Genomic DNA, 12,826 nt, shown 5'->3' with positions numbered 1-12,826 from the left:
CCTGTCTCACTCATTTGCTAACAGCACATATGGAACCAATTATGGACAAAGCCCAATTGTTGTATATTTCCCACACCGAATCTATGCTTTCTTTAACTGCTTCTTAATGTAGGTCTGTTGCTGGATACATAAATTTCACTTTGCTTTCTTTCTTTCTTCTTAGCTTTTTAAAGTGCCTGTTTCCTGATTCATTTTTCATGCAGTTTAAAACTCAAACTCTTTGCTCTGACCCCTGGTTCATTTTTTGGATAAACACAACTTTCTTTTCCATCCCATCTCTCCCACTCCCTTTCTCTATCCTCACTTCCCTCCCCTTCCCCCTCCAAAAAAATGAGCATTGTTCTCTGGGGAATAGAGGGTAGTTCTCAAAATATATAAGATTATTATCATGCTAATATGGAATTGAAAGAATAATATGGGATTATTCCAAAGGAAATTCCAGCTTCTTTCATAAAATCTAGAAATGGGAATGGCGCATATAAAATTTCTTTTTAAAGAAAAAAAGTCATCAAGTCAGAAAACCTTTGTTCTCTTTCTAGCCATTCCCTTTGCAGGGAGGGATAAGTAGATGGGGGACAGAGAGGTGAGATTAGGTAAAGATTTTTTTTTTACTCTGTCTGAGCTCCACTAAAGAATAGAATTGTATCCTCTATCATAAATACAGTTATAATTGAAACAGAAACAGCAACTGTGATGGATAAATCTAACTCATAAAACTATGTTTCAGACTCTTGTAAAGTTCACTGTTATTTCTTTGTATTTACTAGTACGCATTAAAGTAAATGCCCAGGAACACAAACATTTAAGCAATGATTTAATTGTCAAATTTATAGATCGTATTTGACTCATATGGAGTGTGTGGTACAATTAATGTCATTTTTCCACCCTGTCCCCACCTTGAGACTCACTCTGTGTGTCTGTCTGGGTGGCTGGCTCTCTGGTTCTTTTCCTCTTTCTCTCTCTCTGTATAAATGTGTGTGTGTGCACGCACACACACACACAGACACACACCTTTTAATCAAACATGTACATTCATTGATGATCCAAAGTATATGAAGTTTATGACTGAGACATTCATTGGCTGTCCTAAATCCCCAATGTGTTGTTTCTAGACTTCAAATATGTTCCCTGTGTCCAGAAGAGAGGGAAATTCCGAATGCAGGATTTAGCATTAATCTCTGCACCAGATGGTGATATAGTAGATACTCTTTTTAAGGTGAACATGTGATCTACTGTACAGCAAGCAGAAGGGGGTAGGGAATCACGTGATGGCATGTATCATGCCTGATAGGGCTCTGATTAGACAACTGACCTGGTTCCCATCTGTAACTACAAGAAGTGAGCTTGACATTTTGGGACCACTTTGCCCCAGAAGCTGAATTCTTCCACTTCTGAGGCACAACAGTCCTGCTGAGCCAACTGACTGCACGGGGAAAGACAGAAGGAAGCTAAAGATATGTTGCTTAAGACATGCTCTTAGGGTGGCAGGGCTTGGGTTATTTTTTTCCCTCTCTTTCCATTTTTCTGCCCAGACAAACCACATCTTGACTCAAAAGCCTCTTAGTTCCTTGATAGTTTAGCAGAATCCCTTATTCTAGAGGAAGCCTCCGTCTCTCTCTTTGCTAGAGGAGCACCCGCACGTCCAGGGGGAGTTGGTGAGCGATGGTAATTCAGGCAGCCGTGGCTCCGAGTAGGTCCCAAAGACTTTTGTTCAAAATACCTTATGGATCTCTGAGAAGACGGAGTGCCGAGAGGGTAAGCGACGCGGCGGGCGGTTTGTTATTCTCTAAGTGAAGTGCTGCCGAGCAAGGGAGAAGATGTTTATTTTAATTGTAACCAGCTCCCCTATGCTATTAGCAACGTTTTCCATGAGGAATTAGTTACTGGGATGGCATGATCCGAGATTGGAATTAAGATCTTTTTTCTCATCTGGGGTAGGGGAAAGTTTGAGACTACAGTAGGATACTGGACTACTAAAGCGACGTAAGTGTGTGGAGGAAGAGGAGGAGAAGGAAAGAGATAGACGGGTCACTGCCTCTGAAAGTGTGTATGAAAAATGAGTGCTTGGGTAAAAAAAAAAAAAAACAATCCACCATTGAGACATCTAAAGGAGAATTTCTTAGGACTGATTGAAAGGTGAACGTTCATTAAGGCATTTTTTTTCCCACAGGATTATTTTGTCCAATCGATCGGGCAGTTAAGAAGCTTTCATGGGGGGAGGGGTTTCAAATGTACAGCTGGTTGATTAAAATCTCTGAATTTTTCAGATAAATTAGCTCTGAATTTCAGTGTGTGTGTTTAAAATATCCCAAGGTCTTCTTCGTAATTATTCTGTTAACCTCCTGAAAACGTATTTACTTGATGGTAGCCTGGAAGAGAAGATCCAATAAAATAATAAAATAATAATGACGATTTGTCCTTGTCTGAGGAAATTTATTTAGGTAATGGAATGCTTGTAGCAGTTAAAACCAAGCTGGTTGGCAAGAACTTGAGGTCACACCTGTGATTATAGCAGGTGATAACTATCCAAGGTTGCCAAGGTGCAGGGATTCCCATAAACACAGAAGGTCTCCTTGAATCCTTGTGCTGTCTGTCAGCTGGGAGAAACCAAGGGTTCAGATAGATGTGTTATGGAAGCCTGAGTAAGATAAAAAGCATCACAGAAAGCTCCCCTGATGAGCTGGTGACCTGGTACTTAACTACAGTCAATATTATTTAGTTGGGGTGAGCTTAGTCTTTTTTTTACATAATCCTAATTTTTAATTTTAAGATATTGGGGAAATGGGATTAAGGGTTTAGAAAACATATAAGTGTACTCTGGAATGAGAATCCACAAGGAACTTGTGATTTTGAACATAGCTTTGTCTCTATTATTTCACTTATTTATAAAAATATATACCAACTTGTCTATAATCTATGATGGTTAAAATTTGAGGGGTTTTTTTAAATTTTGGATGTACAGTCTTTGTATCAATTGTCATTGGTCAACATTTCCTCTGCATATTGTATGCAGTGAAGTTAGGTGGCACAGTGGATAAAGTACTGATTCTGGAGTCAGGAAGATTTGAGTTCAAAGCCATCCTCAGACACTTACTAGCCCTGTGACCTGGAGCAAAGCACTTAACCTCTATTTGCCTCAGTTTCCTCATCTGTAAAAATAAGGGTAGTATTAGCATCTACCTCCTGAAGTTGTTACAAGGATTCGATGAGATAATATTTGTAAAGCACTTAGCACAGTGCCTGGCACATAGTAGGTACTATAGAAATGCTAATTATTATCATTATAGTATATTATCACAGTAAAACTCTTTCATCAGATTGGTATTAAAGATATACACTTGTGATAGAATTTAACCATGTTTTAATAGACTTGTACCATAGATAAGTATTATATTTTGTAGGGAAGCAATTGTTTTGTACTGTATCAGATACTTTATAATATGTCCAATATGTATGTAGATAGATGTATATGTGCATAAAGTGATAGGGACTTCTACTTACTATTTAAAATGATTAGACTTGCCAATCAGACATTTAATACACCCACTTTTATTTTAATTCATTGTCCTTCAGTTGATTAATCATTAGCAATGGTAGACTTGCATACATAAAACATGTTTGCTTTTCTTTGGGAATGCATCTGCCAAAGATATAGATCTATTTTATTATACTCGCATGGATTTTAAAAGGTGTGTGCCTAAGAGCTCTTTGGTCCTGGGAGAAAAGTTTGTACATTGTTGGAACACTAGACATGGTATTAAATCTCACTACTCAAAAGTGAAGTCAGGAGGCAGCATGGATCATAACTCATGCGAGGTGTAGTCTTGCCTTTATTATGACTCTCTTGTCTCACTTCCCACTGTAATGGACGATGAAGGTATATTGGAATGTATGATGTAACATCAGTTCCAATTGGACTCTTAATATTGTCTGTAGTTTTATGAGACTTTTCATAGTCTAAGTCATATATTTATATAAGGAAAGAACAAGAAAGGAGAGAGAAAGCTTCTTCAATAATGGGAGGTATTTGCCACTAGAACTGTATTCCTAAAGGCTTAGCAATATCTCCCAGATTCCCAAGCAATAAGCCTTTCTAAAGTTACATCAAGCACTTGGAGAGTAAGAGACATCCAGGTTACTAGAGGCTGATTTCTGCAAATATTTAACCATATAATACTTTCACCTATAGAACATCTCTATTTACAAAGGTTTACACATTTATCTCGTTTCATTTTTGTCTCAAAATACCCTAGTGAGGGAGATGAGGCAGGCATGATTGTACTCACCTTCTAAAGAGGAGGAAAATTCATTCAGAGACTAATTAAGTCCCTTGCCCAAGGTGACATATAGTCTAACTACTGACCAAGTCAGAAATAAAGGTAATGGAATGGTCTCTAGACTCCCAGATAGCTATTCAGATCACTAAATTCCTGTTACATGGCCTTTGTACCCCTGAAGAGAAACTCTTATAGACTGGGGATAGGAAAACAGTGGAGAAGGGGAATATAATCAAGTTGGTCCCTACTTCTAACTCTCATTGACTTACTAAATCAGGCAAGGGGAAGCACAGAATTAGTTACATGGTGTCTGTTTCTGTCTCTACCTCTGTCTCTTTTACTGTTATACATATCACTAGAGAAATGAATGTGTCTGATATACTGGATTTTCTCTGCCATGAGGCTATAACACAAAGTAAGTATACTTTTAAAAAAGTGTGGTTGTTCAGTTGTTTCAGTCACTTGACCCCACTTGGTCTTTTCTTGGCAAAGATGAATGGAGTGGTGTGCCATGTCCTTAATTTAGAGCTGGAAGTGACCTCATAGGTAATCTAGTCTATCCACCCCAATTTACAGACATTGAAGCTCAGAGAAATAACTCACCATCAGTCACATGGCTGTCACCAAGCTACAAAGAGAGGATTTGAACGTTCATCCTCTCATTTGGAATCTAGTGTTCTTTTCACTTTTCTACACTTTCTCCATGTAAATTAATAGAAGACTGATGAGGCAGACGCAGGAAAATGTGTACACATAGGTATGTAGGTGTGTGCCACTTGTACAAATAATCGCATATACATGTATATATACATATATGTCTTTATGTAATTTGTTATAATCTACATTAGCTATCTAGCCATCAAGTAGAATTTGTCCTTGAAACTACTCTCAGTGTACCCAAATCAAATGGTTTGGGGAGGGAAGGAGGTGGAAAGAAAGAGAAAAAAATGAAGGCATGAAATAGACCATTTCTCATATTTAACCAGTGAAATACCGAAATGAAATTTGTTCTCACTGAGGCACATTCATATTTGAACAGATACAAACTAAATACCCTTACTCCTTTCCTACTTATTCCTAATTTTGAAATGAACTTTGGGTATTGGGGTATTGGGTATTGGGGTGAAACAACTTTGGGTGCTGCAGTGAAACAAAGTTTATATGTGATGATCTGGCCTAATTTAAGTTGTGTCTACATAAAGAGGCAAATTGTGGCTAATTCATTAGAATGCAAAGGATGAAGACAACAACCTATACTTCCGTTTGTTCTAGATATCTGGATATTTTTAAGTGAAATAATTCAGTTATCTGGATATTTTTAGCAGGGATGACAGGAAGAGAATAAAAACAAGTTATGTATTGACAAAAGAAGTCAAATGGTTATATGTCACTAGATAAACATTTTCAAAATATTCTAATAATCTTTTTGCACCCACACTCTTTGGCATGTTATCCTGGGCTGAGGTATTTCCAGTCTATTTATTTCACAAACCATTACATTATCACACCAGCTAGCATGCATAAGTTAAGGATTCAGAAAGCAGTGCAGTCTCTTCAGGCTGTGTGTGACACATATTTTGAATACATTCATGCAGAAAAGTGTGAGACTGTATCTCCCCCCCAACACACACACAGCAACAAAACAACCCACATACTAAAGAACTGTCTTTAATGGATATTTATTACCATTAAAAGCAGACAGCAAAGACACTATAGAGACAGATCACTATAATCATGCATATTATTATCACAACCTCCAAATACAGCAGAAGGTTTTGTTCCTTCTAAAAATACACATCTCTTTTTAGAGAAGAAAGAACTTGTAGCATCTGATACAGGGTTTCTCTGGTTCATAGGCCAAATTTAAGGGCAGTTTTCCTATGGTATTTGCTAGTTACTTGAAGCCAGGGTGAAGTATTTTTTTCTCTAGACTATTGCTCAGAAGTTCTTCAAGTTAAACAGGACAATTATTTCACATGAAAACATTAATAATAATAGTTACAGCATTTATATAATGCTTTTAGCACAGCACTTTATGTACAATGGCCTCTGTGACCTAGGAATGGTATCTTTATTACTATTTGATGTCTTTGTTTAGACACCAACACTAACCTCATTGAGCTGTGAAACATACTGTGGTAGAGTTGAAAAAGTATTGGAGTCATGAGCATGTTCCTTTGGGAAGAATTTTTTGTTAAATATTGATAAGAATTATAGTATGAGAAAAAATAGAATTGTAGCCTACATCAGCAAAAGAGGATGCCTCACAGAGATCCTTCAAAGCCCCACACATTTTCAAAGATAATCTGACAATCAAATATATTATATTGAACATAATTTGTCTTTCTTTGATCTTTCTGAAAGACTTCAGATATTTAAATAAGTAATCAGTTTGGGAATGCCACACTTGTGAAAGACTAGTCAATGCCACGTAACAGTTCTGCTTCTCACTGATTCTGGTTTGCAGGAAGGAAATCCCTCTAAAAGCCTGCACATTGTGCCAGAATTTGTCATTATCTTGGAGTTGCAAGCACAGGTGTTCTCAAAATTCTATGTTTTTCTTATTTTCAGCTAATAATAACTAAATTCCTACTCAGGAAAGCAGGGTGAACATTATAGGGATAATTATAGTTATACTACCTACTTTACTAGATTATTGTCAGGAAGGTAAATTTGTAAACCTAAAAGTGCTATATAAATGGGAGATATTTATTATTACTAATACTATTATTATATTAATAATAATGATGATGTCCCATTTTGGAGCTCAAAGAGACCTCTCCCACTTGTGGACTTTTAGGCTATTGATGCTAGATAGCAGTTTCAACTGTGGTTGTTTTTCTGCTGGCATACATGGCTTAAGTGATACATGCCAATACTATTTAGATTGGGTACAATTTTAAATAACAGACATTGCTATGTATGGCATTCTAACAATTACATTTACATTTATTTTGGAGAGTTTTGTGACTTTTTCCCTTGAGATATTATTGGAAATCTTCTGGGTGGTTACAAAGCCAGGCTTGAGAATCATTGTCCAACTTTACCACTCTCCTGTACCGAACTTCTAAAATCAAGATGGCTATAAATCAACTGGGCAATAGGAACTTATTTCTTCTTTCTCCCCCTTCCTCAAACTAATGACTCTTTTTAATGAATCATCTCAAAGGCAGAGGACAAGTATTTTCACTTTTACCAAAATAAGATTTCTTTTTTTTGGTGAGGTGGGGGGGCGGAGGAGGAAGACAAAGAGGTGAACCAGACCTGTTGGTACAAGGAACCATCAGGGTAGAACCTAGGTGATGCAGTGGATAGAGTGCTAGACCCAAAGTCAGGAACACTCATTTTTCTGTGTTCAAATTTGGCCTCAGACACCCTGGGCAAATCACTTAATACTTTTTGCCTCAGTTTCCTCATTTGTAAAATGAGCTACAGAAGGAAATAGCAAATCACTCTAGTATCTTTGCCAAGAAAACCCTAAATGGGGTTATGAAGAATCAGAAACAACTGAAAAATAACTTGACAAAATAACAACAGGGTATAACCTGCATACAGTAAGGTAGAATTCAAAATCTAACTCATTTACTAGCCAGGGGACACTGAACAAGTCACAACCTCTCTCAGTCTTCTCATATGTAAAACAGAGTTGTACTTAATGGCTTCTGAAGTCCCTTCCAGCTCCGAATTTGGGATCCTTATTCTACAACTTCTAGCCCTAGAGAATTGTCAGAGAGGTAATAAGCCCAGAGCATGTCAGAAGAAGTTCTGTCTTTCTCTGCCTCTGTCTCTCTCCATGTCTCTCTCAGTGTCTCTCTTTCTCTCTCTTTCCCCCCTCTCTCCCTCTCTTGCCCTCTCTCTCCTTCTTTTACCCTCTCTCTCCCTCTCCCTCCCTGTCCCTCCATAATTTTTTCTGTCTGTTTCTCTCTTTATCTCCATCTCTGTTTCTCTATCTCTGTCTCTCTCGTCTCTCCTATTTGAAGCAATGAGTGAGAATTCTCAGAGTGAGAATAAGCTTAGGTATTGTTATTATAATTACCCAGATGCTTTCTAGGGAAGTCACTTGGGAAATAATCATAATGGAACCAATAATCTCACAGGTATTTTAGTCTTCCTTGATGAAGAGGAGTTGAAACAAAGAAACAAGGTTGGGAGTTAAAAGATCCCCTGGTGAAGCCAGTTCCACCTTCAAAATGCAAAAAATGTAAGCTGATTAATAACAATATGTGTGGATATATATATATACAGAGAGAGAGAGAGAGAGAGAGAGAGAGAGAGAGAGAGAGAGAGAGAGAGAGAGAGAGAGAGAGAGAGAGAGAGAGAGACAGAGAGAGAGAGAGAGAGAGAGAGAGAGAGAGAGAGAGAGAGAGTCTAGCCCATGGAAGGGACTCAATCATTATTGACCAATAACAGTTTTTTGAAACCACATCATATAAGACTTGTGTTACTGTTGTCTGTGTTGAATTATAGCTATTTGTATGTGTCATAACCTCACTCACCCCCTCTAGACTGCTAGCTCTCTAATAGCAGGAACCATGTTTTATTTCATCTTTCAGTCTTCCCTGGTGCCAAGTCAATGCACTGCCTATTTTAAGCCCTTAGTGTTTGTTGAAGATGAAGATCAAAAATAAATAAATAATGCACCTTACACTTGTTTGTGCATAAAGTCACTTTAGGGCATGTTTCAATCCATACAACTGTAGACAAGCTTATTGCCAAAAGAAAGGAAAAAGAGGTGGGGGAAAAAGAACTTTTGTTCATTTGTTGATTTTTAGGGCATCTCCTACAGGTGTTTTTTTTTTTTCCCATGCAATAGATTCATTTATTAATTTGTTTGTTTCCTTTTAGTTTACAGGATTCAATTCCACAATTCCTTGAATTTCACATTTTGTCCCCCTCCCTCCCCTCCCCCCCATGGTGGCTTATAGTTAAGTATAGGATCTGTAAATACTTTCACATTATACATTGGTCAGGTTATAAGGACGGATTGTACCAGCTGGAATGAAAAATGGTAAAGAGGACATAAAACCAAATAAGAGTACGAAAAAGATCAGGTATTTTGCTTCTACCTGGATATGAACTTAGTTCTTTCTCTGGATGCACATTTTTCTCTCCATCATGCGTCTTTTGGGATTGACTTATATCACTGCATTGCTGAGAAGAGTCCAGTCTATCAAAGTTGGTCATCACACATATGTTGTGTCTGTAATTGTGTACAAATTTCTCCTGGTTCTATTCTTCTCACTCAGCATCAGTTCTTTTAAGCCTCTCCAGGTAAATATGAAGACTGCCTGCTCCTCGTTTCTTATAGCACAATAGTGTTCCATAACATGCATATACCACAACTTGTTCAGCCATTCCCCAAATGATGGGCACCCCCTTAATTTCCAATTCTTTGCCACCACAAAAAGAGCTGCTATAAACATTTTTGTACATATGGGTCTTTCTCCCATTTCTATGATCTCTTTGGGATATAACCCTAGGAGTGGTATTGCTGGATCAAAGGGTATGAAAGTATTTATAGCCCTTTGGGCATAATTCCATATTGCTCTCCAGAAAGGCTGGATCAGTTCACAACTCCACCAACAATGCATTAGTGTTCCAGTTTGCCCACATCCTCTCCAGCATTTGTCATTTTCCTGTTTTGTCATCTTAGCCAATCTGACTGGTGAGATGTGGTACCTCAGAGTTGTTTTGACTTGCATTTCTCTAATCAATAGTGAATTAGAGCATTTCTTCATGTGCTTATAGATAGTTTTATTTTCTTTCTCTGAAAACTGCCTGTTCATATCCTTTGACCATTTATCAATTGGGGAATTACTTGTATTCTTATAAATTTGACTCAATTCTCTGTATTTTTAGAAACGAGTCCTTTGTCAGAGACATAGGTTGTAAAGATTCTTTCCCAATTTCCCACCTCCCTCTTAATCTTGGTTACATTGGCTTTGTTTGTACAGAAACTTTTCAATTTCATGTAGTCAAATTATCCATTTTACATTTTATAATGTTCTCTAATTCTTGTTTAGTCATAAAGTCATTCCCTCTCCACAAGTCTGATAGGTAAACTATTCCTTGTTTTAGCAGACTGCTTACAGTATCAACCTTTATACCTAGATCATGAACCCATTTAGACTTGATTTTGGTATATGGTGTTAGATAATGGTCTATGCCCAGTTTCTGCCATACTATATTCCAGTTTTCCCAGCAGTTTTTGTCAAATAGTGAGTTCTTATCCCAAAAACCAGGGTCTGTAGGTTTATCAAACGATACATTACTATATAGTCATTGACTTCTGAATCTTGTGTGCCTAATCTATTCCATTGATCCACTCCTCTATTCCTCAGCCAGTACCAAGTAGTTTTGATGACTGCTGCTTTATAGTACAGATTGAAATCTGGCAAAGCTAGTCCACCTTCCCTAGCAATTCTTTTCATTAATTCCCTTGATATTCTGGACCGTTTATTCTTCCAAATGAATTTTGTTACCATTTTTTCTAGCTCTATAAAGCCGTTTTTTGGTAAATTAATTGGTATGGCAATAAATATATAATTTAATTTAGGTAAAATTGTCATTTTTATTATATTAGCTCAACCCAGCCATGAGCAATAAAATTTTTCTAATTAGTTAGATCTGACTTTATTTGTGTGAAAAGTGTTTTGTAGTTATGATCATACAGGTCCTGGGTTTGTTTTGGCAGGTAGATTCCCAAATATTTTATAATGTCTACAGTAACTTTAAATGGGATTTCTCTTTCTATTTCTTGCTGTTGAATTTCTCCTACAGGTGTTTTGAAAACATGACTCTTTCCTTTTTTCCCATACCTATGAGTGGTCTCCATCCTCACAAAGGCAGTCTATGGAATATAATGAGAATCTCTTTGCATGTAGAGTAGATAATCTTAAAAACAAATCCATTATAGCCTTTCAAGCAAGTCAGAGAGAGTGACAAACTGTATTCTGAAAACAGAAACCTGTACTCTGATCCAAATGCCATTACGATTTTTGGGGGATCACTAAAATTGAAGAGGTTGAAGCTATCTCTTTGACTATCTCAAGGGCATTCATGGAATCATTTTAATTGGACCCATACTCAGATGTACAAATACTCTGATCATCATGAGGCAATTGATTTATATGCATTATAGCTCTTTCATCATTTCAGGCAAGAAAACAAATTAAAATAGACATATCAGAAAGCAGGGAGAGGGTGGTTAAGGAACTTTTTTTTTTCACTTTGTTAATTAGATCAGGAAGAATAATAGCACAAGAAATCATAAAACTTAGTCAACCCAAAATAAATCTGCTTATTTTTCAGCCAGCCATTTGGATGAGTTTAGGAGGGAAATGGGGACACTAGTTCAGATTACACATTCTTCTCCATCTAATGATTAGTGTCATGTGGAACTCTCTAGAAACATGCAAAAGAGCATGTCAGAAGAGTTGTAAAAGTATCACAAGGGAATAGAATTGAGGACAAGAAGCAATTTTCTCCTCTAGTGATTCACTACTTTGACTTAATGTTAAAAATGAGTGATATGGATTGGAGAATGGCATTTGAAAGACAAACTTTGCATATTTCCAACTTTTTACCTAGACCAGTCCTGGATAGATACCACCTCTGGGGAGTCATGAAGGGAAATGAATGGTGCCATAGGCAACCACTGAATATTCCTCTCTAAAAGCACAGTTACTTTTTAATTTCAAATAGGCCCTTTTTAAATCTGTAGTTTATGAAAGAACAATTTTAAACAAGACTACCTTGTAATTAGAAGATAGAAAGGGAAGAGTAAATTTTTTTTAAGAGCAATATAGTCTTATAGCAATATAAAGTCAGTAGCTAAAACCAAGATTCTCTCATGCCTTCAGTAAACACAGTTTGAAAATCTTCTTCTCTAAAAAACAAAAACAAAGAAACAAAAATCATCTCCAGTGTCTCATTCAAGGAAAGCAAATAATATCATTAGCTTTTACATCTGAGCTCTCTTAGGGATGGCTAGAGGAAATGTGGAGTTTTTTTTAAAGGAAAGTAAAAAGGATAGTGAGTTAGTCACATGCTTCAGTTTTGTAACCCAGCTGAATCTTATAGTATATTTAGAAAGTATAATTTGGGGTTGGGTGGGCACTGAAATGAGCAAGTCCTAATTTGAGCCCTAAGTTGGGGAGCTGACACCCATTCTTTAGGAAGCAAATAGCTTTGTGTTCAACTCAAAAGAGCCATTTCTATTTGGTTTTAACCCAAGTTCTATTTCATTGAATCTTACTGAGGTTCTAGCAGAAAAATAGATTAGGGTTATTTTTTTAAATCCCTGCTGATTTGGCATATTTGAAGAATTGGTAGTGGGTAGGGCCACATCCACTTGGAATCAAGAAGATAGGGATTCAGTGTGGCTAGGTAGAGCACCGACCCTGGAGTCAGGAGGACCTGGGTTCAGATCTGGCCTCAGACACTTAACACAAAAACTAGCCATGTGACCCTGGGTAAGTCACTTAATCCCAATTGCCCTGCAAGAAGAAGAAGAAGAAGAAGAAGAAGAAGAAGAAGAAGAAGAAGAA

General features: G+C 37.1%; 1 protein-coding gene across 3 annotated transcripts in view; it reads left to right on the top strand.

Annotated features, from left to right (window-relative positions):
• The window catches only part of FRMD4A (FERM domain containing 4A), a 416,929-nt gene that overhangs the window by 23,187 nt on the left and 380,916 nt on the right, over positions 1 to 12,826 (top strand). The window contains exon 1 of one of the 3 annotated variants that reach the window (XM_069106438.1): positions 1,188 to 1,755. The exons of 1 other annotated variant lie outside the window; for it this stretch is intronic. In XM_069106438.1, coding sequence (XP_068962539.1) covers positions 1,663 to 1,755 — 93 coding nt within the window. In that variant the 5' untranslated portion in view covers positions 1,188 to 1,662. Of the gene's footprint in view, positions 1 to 1,187; positions 1,756 to 12,826 lie in introns of those variants that run through there. One more of the 3 variants, XM_069106434.1, reaches the window with a different exon arrangement.

This window comes from Petaurus breviceps, unplaced genomic scaffold (genome assembly GCF_028583685.1).
Source record: "Petaurus breviceps papuanus isolate PSGF00001 unplaced genomic scaffold, PetGlider_PUasm1.0 79, whole genome shotgun sequence".
Lineage (NCBI taxonomy): Eukaryota > Metazoa > Chordata > Mammalia > Diprotodontia > Petauridae > Petaurus > Petaurus breviceps.
This window is presented reverse-complemented; position numbering and strand designations above follow the sequence as displayed.